The sequence below is a fragment of the Rana temporaria genome (assembly GCF_905171775.1).
Source record: "Rana temporaria chromosome 9 unlocalized genomic scaffold, aRanTem1.1 chr9e, whole genome shotgun sequence".
In the NCBI taxonomy this organism is placed as follows: Eukaryota; Metazoa; Chordata; class Amphibia; order Anura; family Ranidae; genus Rana; species Rana temporaria.
Genome location: NW_024404481.1, coordinates 53,959 through 68,026, shown reverse-complemented (window position 1 = coordinate 68,026; position 14,068 = coordinate 53,959). Strand labels below are relative to the sequence as shown.

General features: G+C 53.1%; 1 protein-coding gene across 1 annotated transcript in view; it reads right to left on the bottom strand.

The window, feature by feature from the left end:
- Nucleotides 1-13,317, bottom strand: part of TAF1 (TATA-box binding protein associated factor 1) — a 127,831-nt gene extending 114,514 nt beyond the window's left edge. The window contains exons 1-2 of the mRNA XM_040334447.1: nucleotides 13,089-13,317; nucleotides 763-880 (exon numbers count right to left, since the gene is read on the bottom strand). Coding sequence (XP_040190381.1) covers nucleotides 763-880; nucleotides 13,089-13,196 — 226 coding nt within the window. The 5' untranslated portion in view covers nucleotides 13,197-13,317. The remainder of the gene's footprint in view (nucleotides 1-762; nucleotides 881-13,088) is intronic.
- Nucleotides 13,318-14,068: the final 751 nt, after the last annotated feature.

The following is a 14,068-nucleotide window of genomic DNA, read 5'->3' as shown; positions in this document are numbered from 1 at the left end:
CGTCATACATCGATCCCCGCCCATCATACATCCCCGCCCACCTACCCGTCATACATCCCCACCCACCTACCCGTCATACATCCCCGCCCACCTACCCGTCATACATCCCCGCCCACCTACCCATCATACATCCCCGCCCACCTACCCGTCATACATCCCCACCCACCTTCCCGTCATACATCTATCCCCGCCCACCTACCCATCATACATCTATCTCCTCCCACCTACCCGTCATACAACTATCCCCGCCCACCTACCCGTCATACATCGATCCCGCCCACCTATCCGTCATACATCTATCTCCTCCCACCTACCCGTCATACATCTATCTCCTCCCTGTCATACAACTATCCCCGCCCACCTACCCGTCATACATCTATCTCCTCCCACCTACCCGTCATACATCGATCCTGCCCACCTATCCTTCATACATCTATCTCCTCCCACCTACCCGTCATACATCTATCTCCTCCCACCTACCCGTCATACATCTATCTCCTCCCACCTACCCGTCATACATCTATCTCCTCCCACCTACCCATCATACATCTATCCCCGCCCACCTACCCGTCATACATCTATCTCCTCCCCGTCATACAACTATCCCCTCCCACCTACCCGTCATACATCTATCCCCGCCCACCTCCCCGTCATACAACTATCCCCGCCCACCTACCCGTCATACATCTATCTCCTCCCACCTCCCCGTCATACATACATACAAAGGGGGAGGGGTCAGTACAGAAGGGGCGTCTTCCTTACCATCATCATCCAGGCTGTCCCCGTCTGTCTCCGCAGCGTCATCTACACTGGAGGTGAGCTCTGTGATCAGACTGCCCAGGCCCAGCGTCCCCAACCCCGCCAGGTGCTTCTTCGACTCCTGAGAGAGGAAAGAACGTGGGGGTGAGTATAAGGGAGATACATACCTACCTACTGTATACATACCTATCTTCTGTGTGTACATACCTACCCACTGTGTGTACATACCTACCCACTGTGTGTACATACCTACCCACTGTGTGTGTATACAGTGGGGATGGAAAGTTTGGACACCCCAGGTAAAAATGTGTATTAATGTGCATAACGAAGCCGAGGAAAGATGGAAAAATCTCCAAAAGGCATCAAATTACAGATCAGACATTCTTATAATATGTGGAGGTCAACCGATATATCGGCCGATTTTTATCCAAATTAGGCCGATATTTTACATGGCCGCTAGTGGCGCCACGGATCCCGAGCTAGGCCGAAGCCGTGGCCTTTCCTGATGCTGTGACCATGGCGGCAATCCGCGGTTTGCCGCCGCGGTCACAGCATCAGGAAACACCGCGGCTTCGGCCTAGCTCCGGAGCCGCGGCCATCTTGGTACACCCAGCGCGGCGGCCTTCCTCTCTGTTTACGCCCACAGAGGAGGAGGGGCCCGCGCTCGTGGGACACACCGCTCTCTGGTGTCTGTAGCGGGGGGTGGGGTGTCTATACTGGAGGGAGAGGGGGTCTGTACTGAGGGGGGTGACACCATTTTTTTTTGCACCAGTGCCACCTGCCAGTCAGTGCCAACCAGTGCCACTTGCCTGTGTCACCTGTTAGTGCCACATGCCAGTGCCATCTGCCAATCAGTGCCACCGGCCAGTGTCAATTAGTGCCACCTGCCAATCAGTGCCATCTGCTAGTACCATCTTTCAGTGCCATCCAGTGCAACCTGCCAGTGCCAATAAGTGACTTCCGCTAGTGCCATCTTCCAGTGCCAATTAGTGCCATCCAGTGCCACCAAAAAAATTAAAAAATTAAAATCGGCCTAAAATATTGGCTGCAAAAATTGGCATCATATATTTCGGCCACCCAGATTTCTAAATATCGGCATCGGCCAGAGAAAAACCTGTATTGGTCGACCTCTAATAATATGTCAGAAAAAGTTACATTTTATTTCCATCATTTACACTTTCAAAATGACAGAAAACTAAAAAAATGGCGTGTGCAAAAGTTTGGGCACCCTGCAGAATTTCTAGCATGCACCGCCCCCTTTGCAAAGCTGAGAGCTGCCGGTGTCATGGATTGTTCTCAATCATCGTCTGGGAAGACCAGGTGATGTCAATCTCAAAGACTCCTCTGACCCTCCCCCAACAATCAGCACCATGGGTTCTTCTAAGCAGTTGTCTAGAAAACTGAAAGTGAAAATAGTTGTCGCTCACAAAGCTGGAGAAGCTATAAGAAGATAGCAAAGCGTTTTCAGATGTCAATATCCTCTGTTCCTCGGAATGTAATTAAGAAATGGCAGTCATCAGGAACAGTGGAAGTTAAAGCAAGATCTGGAAGAGCAAGAAAAATATCAGACAGAACGGCTCGCAGGATTGTGAGAAAAGCAAACCCCACGTGTGACGGCACGATCCCTCCAGAAAGATCTGGCACACACTGGAGTTGTGGTACACTATTCCACTATAAAGAGATACTTGTACAAATATGGGGGCAGATCCACAAAAGTATTACGCCGGCGTAATTTTAAATTTCCCGCGTCGTATCTTTGTTTTGTATCCACTAAACAAGATACTACTGCATCTGGGATTGATCCGACAGGCGTACGTCTTAGTACGCCGTCGAATCTTAGATGCAATTTTTCGGCGGCCGCTAGGTGGCGTTTCCCTCGAAATCCGCGTTGAGTATGCAAATTAGCTATTTACAGCGATCCATGAACGAACGTACGTCCGGCGCATTTTTTTACGTCGTTTGCGTTCGGCTTTTTCCGGCGTATAGTTAAAGCTGCTGTTATGAGGCGTACTCAATGTTAAGTATGGCCGTTGTTGCCGCATACAATTTTGAATTTTTTACGTCGTTTGCGTAAGTCGTTCGCGAATAGGAATTTGCGTAGCCATCCTATGATTAAGCGACGTCGGCTGTCGCGATACGCGTGAGGACGTTGGAGGGCTGTTGGTGACGTCACCCGCTTGCGGCCGCAGAGCGGGAGACACAGGATTACACACACGCCGTTGTACATGCTGTTCTTACAGCACTGCTTGTAAGTTACTACTTTTTTCATTAAAATATTGTTTGTAATCATACACTATGGAGGCATTCCTGTGCTTTATTTTGAGAATCATCGCGCTGAGCCTGTGAATACATTGGAGTGGATCGATCGGTTGATTGTGGGAGATATCTTTGGGAAATATTCCTATAGGCTATTTATTAGCCTCCCTGAGGTAAGGGGCTAGCACTTATATTCCTGGTCACCGTGGAGAATCGGGCTGACTGCAATCACATTACTCTGCATGTTACAGCAAACCTGAGCACAGATGCACTTTAGAAACTCATTATATTTATTAGCCACTGGATTTTTATTTTTCACTTTTGCACGATTTTTGCACTGGACATTGATTTCTAATTTTATAGTTTTATTGGGACCTTTTTTTACACTGTTTCTAGGGATCCCTGTGTGGACCTTATATATATATATTTTTCACTTTTAGCACTTTTTGGATTGTTTTTTATCATCGGATTAATTCACATTTATTTATTTGCAATATTTTGTGGACAGTCGGTCACTGGATATTTATTTATTTATTTGCATAGTTGCACATTGCACGATTTGTGGATGAAGCACTGTTTAGACTATCATAATTATATTTGAAGGAAATGTTGTATGCACAGATTGAAGTTTGCTATTCAATTTAGACTATTGTGCTGTCAGTGGCACATTGGTCACACTTATTTCATTATTTTCTCACTCTCAATATCCTCCACTTTATGGATATTTTTGTTGGATGGTATTCCGGTTTAGAGTGATACGCTTTTAATCATTGCCAGGAGGCGGAGTCTATTTTGTTGTATCTCTTATACAATTTATTTTATACATTATTTTAGTGATTTTAGTTGCAAGCGCCACCACATCCCCCATTTTAAAATTTGCGTAGAATGACGTCACCGTCGTAAGCATTGGCTTGTTCCGGTTAAATTCTGAGCATGCGCACTGGGATACCCCCAGGGACGGCGCATGCGCAGTTAAAAACATTGTTTACGTCGGGTCACGACGTATTTACATAAAACACGCCGCCATCACAGCCATTTGAATTAGGCGCCATTACGCCGGCAAAGATACACTACACCGCCGTAACTTACGGCGTGGAATCTTTCTGGATTTGAAAAAAAAAAAGTAAGTTACGGTGGCGTAGTGTATCTTAGATACGCTACGCCTGGCGAATAAATGCGCCGCTGTACGAGGATCTGCCCCCATGGTCTTCATGGAAGAGTCATCAGAAGAAAACCTCGTCTACGTCCTCACCACAAAAATCAGAGTTTGAACTTTGCAAATGAGCATATAGACAAGCCTGACGCATTGTGGAAACAAGTTCTGTGGACCGATGAGGATAAAATAGAACTTTTTGGCCGTAATGAGCAAAGGTACGTTTGGAGAAGAAAGGGCGCAGAATTGAATGAAAAGAACCTCTGTCCAACTGTGAAGCATGGGGGTGGATCAATCATGCTTTTGGGTTGTATTGCAGTCAGTGGCACAGGGAAAAGAACCTCTGTCCAACTGTGAAGCATGGGGGTGGATCAATCATGCTTTGGGGTTGTATTGCAGCCAGTGGCACAGGGAACATTTCACGAGTAGAAGGAAAAATGGATTCAATAACATTTCAGCAAATTTTGGATGGTAACTTGATGCCATCTGTGAAAAAGCTGAAGTTAAAGAGAGGATGGCTTCTACAAATGGATAATGATCCTAAACACGCCTCAAAATGCACGGGGGAGGGATTACATCAAGAGGCGTAAACTGAAGGTTTTGCCATGGCCTTCACAATCTCCTGACCTCAACATCATTGAAAATCTATGGATAGACCTTAAAAGAGCCGTGCGTGACAGACAGCCCAGAGGTCTCAGAGAACTGGGAGACTTGTGTAAGGAAGAATGGGAAAGATCCCTCAAACAAGAACTGAAAGACTCTTGGCCGGCTACAAAAAGCGTTTACAAGCCGTGATACTTGCCAAAGGGGGCAGTACAAGATATTAACACTGCAGGGTGCCCAAACTTTTCCACACGCCATATTTTTTGTTTTCTGTAATTTAGAAAGTGTAAATGATGGAAATAAAATGTAACTTTTTCTGACATATAAGAATGTCTGATCTGTAATTTGATGCCTTTTGGAGATTTTTCCATCTTTCCTCGGCTTCGTTATGCACATTAAAGCGGAGTTCCGGCCACAATTTCATATTTAAATATAAATACCCCTGTAATACACAAGCTTAATGTATTCTAGTAAAGTTAGTCTGTAAACTAAGGTCCATTTTGTTAGGTTGTTACAGCATTTAGACACTTTATAAAATAGAAATTGACTGGGGCCATCTTAAGTGTGGGCATCATGAAGCCAGACTGTATAACTTCCTGGATTTCAGCCTTGCAGATCTCGCACATGCTCAGTGCTGCACAAGCAGTGTCAGATCAGGTTTCAGCACCTGTGCTGTCCAAGTCACATGATTCTTTGAGACTGGGGAGTGCACAGACTCCTGGAAAGTTACACCCACTACATTCCCAGGAGTCTGTGCGGTGTAGGTTAGGAAGCATTAAGCACCTAGGTGCAGGAAGTGGGAAGATTAACTATTCTGCCTAGCAACAACACTTTGAAGGCATCTAAAAAAAAAAAAAAAAAATCTGTAAAGGACTAATGACATTTTTTTAAAACTACTGATATAATGTTATATTTATGGGTGGAACTCCACTTTAATACAAATTTTTACCTGGGGTGCCCAAACTTTCCATCCCCACTGTGTACCTACCCACTGTACAGAGTACATCCATCCATAGTACACATATACATCCTAGAGTGACCTCGGGGCTAAAGGCAGAAGGTGCATTCAGTGTCTGACAAAAGTAAGTACACCCCTTAGTCACATTTCTTGTATCTTTTCATGTGACAACACTGAAGAAATGACACTTTGGGCCAGATTCACGTAGCTGCGCCCCTTCTTACGGCGGCGCAGCGTATCGTATTTACGCTGCGCCGCCGTAAGTTTAAGAGGCAAGTGCTGTATTCACAAAGCACTTGCCTCTTAACTTACGGCGGCGTAGCGTAAATGAGGCCGGCGTAAGCGCGCGTCATTCAAATGATGTTGAGGGGGGCGTGTTTTATTGAAATTAGGTTGACCCCATGCGCCGTTCGTGAAAAAATCCCAGTGCGCATGCTCGAAATTCCGACGCAAATCGTCATTGCTTTCGACGTGAACGTAAATGACATCCAGCCCTATTCGCGAACGACTTACGCAAACGACGTAAAAAATTCAAAATTCAAAGCGGGAACGACGTCCATACTTAACATTAAGTGCGCCTCATAGAAGCAGGAGCAACGTTAACGGAAAAAGCCTTACGCAAACGACGTAAAAAACTACCGCCGGGCGCACGTACGTTCGTGAATCGTTGTAACTAGGTAATTTGCATACTCTACGCCGAAAACAAAGTATGGGACGGGGGGGTCCCCTCTCTCTAGTATGGGACAGGGGGGGTCCCCTCTCTCTAGTATGGGACAGGGGGGTCCCCTCTCTCTAGTATGGGACAGGGGGGTCCCCTCTCTCTAGTATGGGGCAGGGAGGCCCCCTCTCTCTAGTATGGGGCAGGGGGGGGGGGCCCTCTCTCTAGTATGGGACAGGGGAGGCCCCCTCTCTCTAGTATGGGGCAGGGGGGGGGCCCTCTCTCTAGTATGGGGCAGGGGGGGCCCCCTCTCTCTAGTATGGGACAGGGGGGTCCCTTCTCTCTCTAGTATGGGACAGGGGGGTGCCCTCTCTCTAGTATGGGACAGGGGGGTCCCCTCTCTCTAGTATGGGACAGGGGGGTGCCCTCTCTCTAGTATGGGACAGGGGGGGTCCCCTCTCTCTAGTATGGGACAGGGGGGGTCCCCTCTCTCTAGTATGGGGCAGGGAGGCCCCCTCTCTCTAGTATGGGGCAGGGGGGGGGGGGCCCTCTCTCTAGTATGGGACAGGGGAGGCCCCCTCTCTCTAGTATGGGGCAGGGGGGGGGCCCTCTCTCTAGTATGGGGCAGGGGGGGCCCCCTCTCTCTAGTATGGGACAGGGGGGTCCCTTCTCTCTCTAGTATGGGACAGGGGGGTGCCCTCTCTCTAGTATGGGACAGGGGGGTCCCCTCTCTCTAGTATGGGACAGGGGGGTGCCCTCTCTCTAGTATGGGACAGGGGGGGTCCCCTCTCTCTAGTATGGGACAGGGGGGGTCCCCTCTCTCTAGTATGGGACAGGGGGGGTCCCCTCTCTCTAGTATGGGACAGGGAGGTACCCTCTCTCTAGTATGGGACAGGGGGGTGCCCTCTCTCTAGTATGGGGGGTCCCCTCTCTCTAGTATGGGACAGGGGGGTCCCCTCTCTCTAGTATGGGACAGGGGGGTGCCCTCTCTCTAGTATGGGACAGGGGGGTCCCCTCTCTAGTATGGGACAGGGGGGTCCCCTCTCTCTAGTATGGGACAGGGGAGGTCCCCTCTCTCTAGTATGGGACAGGGGGGTGCCCTCTCTCTAGTATGGGACAGGGGGGTGCCCTCTCTCTAGTATGGGGGGTCCCCTCTCTCTAGTATGGGGGGTCCCCTCTCTCTAGTATGGGGCGTCCCTTCTCTCTAGTATGGGGGGTCCCCTCTCTCTAGTATGGGGCGTCCCCTCTCTCTAGTATGGGACAGGGGCGTCCCCTCTCTCTAGTATGGGGGGTCCCCTCTCTCTAGTATGGGACAGGGGGGTGCCCTCTCTCTAGTATGGGGGGTCCCCTCTCTCTAGTATGGGACAGGGGAGGTCCCCTCTCTCTAGTATGGGACAGGGGGGTCCCCTCTCTAGTATGGGACAGGGGGGTCCCCTCTCTCTAGTATGGGACAGGGGAGGTCCCCTCTCTCTAGTATGGGACAGGGGGGTGCCCTCTCTCTAGTATGGGACAGGGGGGTCCCCTCTCTCTAGTATGGGACAGGGGGGTCCCCTCTCTAGTATGGGACAGGGGGGGCCCCCTCTCTAGTATGGGACGGGGGGGGGGGGCCCCTCTCTCTAGTATGGGACAGGGGGGGTCCCCTCTCTCTAGTATGGGACAGGGGGGGGTCCCCTCTCTCTAGTATGGGACAGGGGGGGTCCCCTCTCTCTAGTATGGGACAGGGGGGGTCCCCTCTCTCTAGTATGGGACAGGGGGGTCCCCTCTCTCTAGTATAGGACAGAGGGGTCCCCTCTCTCTAGTATAGGACAGGGGGGTCCCCTCTCTCTAGTATGGGACAGGGGGGTCCCCTCTCTCTAGTATGGGACGGGGGGTCCCCTCTCTCTAGTATGGGACAGGGGGGTCCCGTCTCTCTAGTATAGGACAGGGGGGTCCCCTCTCTCTAGTATGGGACAGGGAGGTCCCCTCTCTCTAGTATGGGACAGGGGGGTGCCCTCTCTCTAGTATGGGGGGTCCCCTCTCTCTAGTATGGGACAGGGGGGTCCCCTCTCTCTAGTATGGGACAGGGGGGTGCCCTCTCTCTAGTATGGGGGGTCCCCTCTCTCTAGTATGGGACAGGGGAGGTCCCCTCTCTCTAGTATGGGACAGGGGGGTGCCCTCTCTCTAGTATGGGACAGGAGGGTCCCCTCTCTCTAGTATGGGACAGGGGGGTCCCCTCTCTAGTATGGGACAGGGGGGTCCCCTCTCTCTAGTATGGGACAGGGGGGTCCCCTCTCTCTAGTATGGGACAGGGGGGTCCCCTCTCTCTAGTATGGGACAGGGGGGTCCCCTCTCTCTAGTATGGGACAGGGGGGTCCCCTCTCTCTAGTATGGGACAGGGGGGTCCCCTCTCTCTAGTATGGGACAGGGGGGTCCCCTCTCTCTAGTATGGGACAGGAGGGTCCCCTCTCTCTAGTATGGGACAGGGGGGGTCCCCTCTCTAGTATGGGACAGGGGGGTCCCCTCTCTCTAGTATGGGACAGGGGGGTCCCCTCTCTCTAGTATGGGACAGGGGGGTCCCCTCTCTCTAGTATGGGGCGGGGGGGTCCCCTCTCTCTAGTATGGGACAGGGGGGTCCCCTCTCTCTAGTATGGGACAGGGGGGTCCCCTCTCTCTAGTATGGGACAGGGGGGTCCCCTCTCTCTAGTATGGGACAGGGGGGTCCCCTCTCTCTAGTATGGGACAGGGGGGTCCCCTCTCTCTAGTATGGGACAGGGGGGTGCCCTCTCTCTAGTATGGGACAGGAGGGTCCCCTCTCTCTAGTATGGGACAGGGGGGTCCCCTCTCTAGTATGGGACAGGAGGGTCCCCTCTCTCTAGTATGGGACAGGGGGGTGCCCTCTCTCTAGTATGGGACAGGAGGGTCCCCTCTCTCTAGTATGGGACAGGGGGGTCCCCTCTCTAGTATGGGACAGGAGGGTCCCCTCTCTCTAGTATGGGACAGGGGGGTCCCCTCTCTCTAGTATTGGACAGGGGGGTCCCCTCTCTCTAGTATTGGACAGGGGAGTCCCCTCTCTCTAGTATAGGACAGGGGGTCCCCTCTCTCTAGTATGGGACAGGGGGGTCCCCTCTCTCTAGTATGGGACAGGGGGGGTCCCCTCTCTCTAGTATGGGACAGGGGGGGTCCCCTCTCTCTAGTATGGGACAGGGGGGGTCCCCTCTCTCTAGTATGGGACAGGGAGGTCCCCTCTCTCTAGTATGGGACAGGGGGGTCCCCTCTCTCTAGTATGGGACAGGGAGGTCCCCTCTCTCTAGTATGGGACAGGGGGGGTCCCCTCTCTCTAGTATGGGACAGGGGGGTCCCCTCTCTCTAGTATGGGACAGGGGGGTCCCCTCTCTCTAGTATGGGACAGGGGGGTGCCCTCTCTCTAGTATGGGGGGTCCCCTCTCTCTAGTATGGGACAGGGGGGTGCCCTCTCTCTAGTATGGGACAGGGGGGGTCCCCTCTCTCTAGTATGGGGGGTCCCCTCTCTCTAGTATAGGACAGGGGGGTCCCCTCTCTCTAGTATGGGACAGGGGGGGTCCCCTCTCTCTAGTATGGGACGGGGGCGTCCCCTCTCTCTAGTATGGGACAGGGGGGTCCCCTCTCTCTAGTATGGGACAGGGGGGTCCCCTCTCTCTAGTATGGGACAGGGGGGTCCCCTCTCTCTAGTATGGGACAGGGGGGGTCCCCTCTCTCTAGTATGGGACAGGGGGGGTCCCCTCTCTCTAGTATGGGACAGGGGGGGTCCCCTCTCTCTAGTATGGGACAGGGGGGGGTCCCCTCTCTCTAGTATGGGACAGGGAGGTCCCCTCTCTCTAGTATGGGACAGGGGGGTCCCCTCTCTCTAGTATGGGACAGGGAGGTCCCCTCTCTCTAGTATGGGACAGGGGGGGTCCCCTCTCTCTAGTATGGGACAGGGGGGTCCCCTCTCTCTAGTATGGGACAGGGGGGTCCCCTCTCTCTAGTATGGGACAGGGGGGTCCCCTCTCTCTAGTATGGGACAGGGGGGTCCCCATCTCTAGTATGGGACAGGGGGGGTCCCATCTCTCTAGTATGGGACAGGGGGGTCCCCTCTCTCTAGTATGGGACAGGGGGGTCCCCTCTCTCTAGTATGGGACAGGGGGGTCCCCTCTCTCTAGTATGGGACAGGGGGGTCCCCTCTCTCTAGTATGGGACAGGGGGGTCCCCTCTCTCTAGTATGGGACAGGGGGGTCCCCTCTCTCTAGTATGGGACGGGGGGGGGTCCCCTCTCTCTAGTATGGGACGGGGGCGTCCCCTCTCTCTAGTATGGGACAGGGGGGTCCCCTCTCTCTAGTATGGGACAGGGGGGTCCCCTCTCTCTAGTATGGGACAGGGGGGTCCCCTCTCTCTAGTATGGGACAGGGGGGGGTCCCCTCTCTCTAGTATGGGACAGGGGGGTCCCCTCTCTCTAGTATGGGACAGGGGGGTCCCCTCTCTCTAGTATGGGACAGGGGGGTCCCCTCTCTCTAGTATGGGACAGGGGGGTCCCCTCTCTCTAGTATGGGACAGGGGGGGTCCCCTCTCTCTAGTATGGGACAGGGGGGTCCCCTCTCTCTAGTATGGGACAGGGGGGTCCCCTCTCTCTAGTATGGGGCAGGGGGGTCCCCTCTCTCTAGTATGGGACAAGGGGTCCCCTCTCTCTAGTATGGGACAGGGGGGTCCCCTCTCTCTAGTATGGGACAGGGAGGTCCCCTCTCTCTAGTATGGGACAGGGGGGTCCCCTCTCTCTAGTATAGGACAGGGGGGTCCCCTCTCTCTAGTATGGGACAGGGGGGTCCCCTCTCTCTAGTATGGGACAGGGGGGTCCCCTCTCTCTAGTATGGGACAGGGGGGTCCCCATCTCTGGATACATTGTTTATTATCTCCATGGTGATAGGAGATTTCTATACAGATCTCATTGTTACCAATACACCACATATTATGACTCCCCCCATAAACCCCTTATCATAAGGTGACCAGATTTTTAAAATGAAATCTGGGGACATATTTTTTCTTTACTAGTAATTGCAAGAATCAGCGATTCTCTGCCCGTCGCCGCCCGCCTCACAGCCTCTCAAGTCTCAGGCCTCGTACACACCACCGGACATGTCATGCTAAGAAACATGTCCGCTGGAAAGCTGTCCGTCGGACATGTCCGCTGGTTAGTACGTCTAACCAGCGGACCGAAATCCCAAGCAATGCGTCGAATTGATTCGACGCATGCGTGGATGCATTGAACTCGCGCGATAGAGAACGTTGGTGTCGTCTACGTCACCGCGTTCTCTGTCCGCAGGGATTTCGGTTTGATGGTGTGTACAGCCATCAGACCGAAATCTCCGAGCGGACATGTCCGATGAAAACGGACCGTTTTCATCGGACATGTTCCCTCGTCTGTACGAGGCCTTACTCTTCGGGCCCCCGCCTACTACTGGGTGGGGAGCGGAGGAAGATCACTCCGCCAGGGAAGGCAAGGAGATAGGCAGGTGGCTGGCCAGGATTGGAGCCAAGGCGGAGCTGAATGGGCATGCGCCCGAAACTGAAGAAATATTCCCTCCACTCCGACCAGCACATGATCATCAGAAAGGGCCACATATAATGGGAAAAATACAACCCCCCTATGCTAGTAGGCACGGTGGAGGGGGGGTGTGTAATTTTATATTTTTTTATTTTAATTCTGCACTGATTGGGCCAGATTCTCAGAGGAGATACGCCGTCGTAACTCTGAGTCTGGTTGGTCGTATCTATGCGCCTGATTCTTAGAATCAGTTACACATAGATATCTATTAGATCCGACAGGCGAAAGTCTCTTACGCCGTCGGATCGTAAATGCATATTTACGCTGGCCGCTAGGGGCGTGTACGCTGATTTACGCAAAATATGTTAATCAGCTAAATACGCAAATTCACGAACGTACGCCCGGCCGACGCAGTACAGTTACGCCGTTTACGTTAGGCTTTTCCCGGCGTAAAGTTACCCCTGCTATATGGTGGCGTAAGTGCGGCGTACCAATGTTAAGTATGGCCGTCGTTCCCGTGTCGAAATTTGATAAAGTTACGTCGTCCGTGAATGGGGCTGGACGTCATTTACGTTCACGTCGAAACCAATGACGTCCTTGCGGCGTACTTTGGAGCAATGCACACTGGGAAATTCCACGGACGGCGCATGCGCCGTTCGGGAAAAACATCAATCACGTCGGGTCAGGCCTGATTTACATAACACACGCCCACCTCTTCACAATTTGAATTAGGCGGGCTTACGCCAGCCTATTTGCGCTACGCCGCCGCAACTTTTTTTTGAGAATACGGCACTTGCCTGTAAAAGTTGCGGAGGCGTAACGTAAATAGGATACGTTACGCCCGCACAAAGTTACGCCATTCTACGTGAATCTAGCCCATTGTCTTTGAAATTGCCCCTGCCCCCTATTAAATCCAATCTGGGGACAAAACCAGGGACAGACTTGGTCCGGGGACAGTGTCCTCAATCCGGGGACTGTCCTCTGAAACTGGAGATGTCTGGTCACCCTACCTTATCATCACAATACAGAGTGCAGCACTAGGAGTGAGACCACCTTTTACAAACTATGACCCCTCCCCCAGTGTCCCCATCCAGGAAAACATCCGCCCGCTGGACATTATACACAGAGAGAGAGATGTATATATGGGGGGGGTACCGGAAGCTCTCACCTTGTCCAGCACGCAGTCATCCTCCAGCTGTCCGTCCTCATTAATATTCCCGAACAGGAACCCGGTCAGAGGGAAGGGCCTCTCATCATCGCTCTCCGAGTCCGACATCCCGACCAACCGACCGACCAACACCACCGGAACCTCCCACACCGGAACCACCGAGCGGGGGAACCGCAACTCGGCCGCACGGACACACTTCCGCTTCCGGGACACCAGGGACCGTCTGACAATGTACACCGGAAGTGAGAAACGAAGAGAGGAACCTGGGGAGAGGAGGAGAGATGGAGAGGGGAGAGGTGGAGAGGGGCCCCTAGAGAGGGGAGAAGGGCCCCTAGGGAGAGGACGAGAGTCGAGAGATGAAGAGGGGCCCCCAGGGAGAGATGCCCACAGGGAGAGGAGGAGAGATGGAGAGGGGCCCCTGGGGAGAGGAGGAGAGATGGAATCATAGGGAAAGGAGAGATGGATAGGGGCCCCTGGGTAGAGAAGGAGGAGAGATGGAGAGGGGCCCCTGGGGAGAGGAGGAGGAGATATGGAGAGGGGCCCCTAGGGAGAGATGGAGAGGGGCCCATAGGGAAAAGAGAGATGGAGAGGGGCCCATGAGGAGAGATGGAGAGGAGGAGAGATGGAGAGGGGCTCCTAGGGGGAGTAGGAGAAGATATGGAGAGGGGCCCCTAAGGGAGAGATTGAGAGGAGGATGAGAGTTGGAGAGGGGGCACTAGAGATGGAGAGGGGCCCCTAGGGAGAGGAGGAGAGATAGAAAGAGGCCCCTAGAGAGAGGAGAGATGGAGAGGAACCCTTGGGAGAGGAGGAGAAGAGATGGAGAGGGGCCCATAGGAAAAATAGGGATGGAGAGGAGGAGGAGAGGGGCCCCTGGGGAGAAGAGATGGAGAGGGGCCCATAGGAGAGGAGGAAAGAGACAAGGAGGGGCCCATAGGGAGAGGAGGAGAGATGGAGAGGGGCCCCCAGAGAGAGGGGGAAAA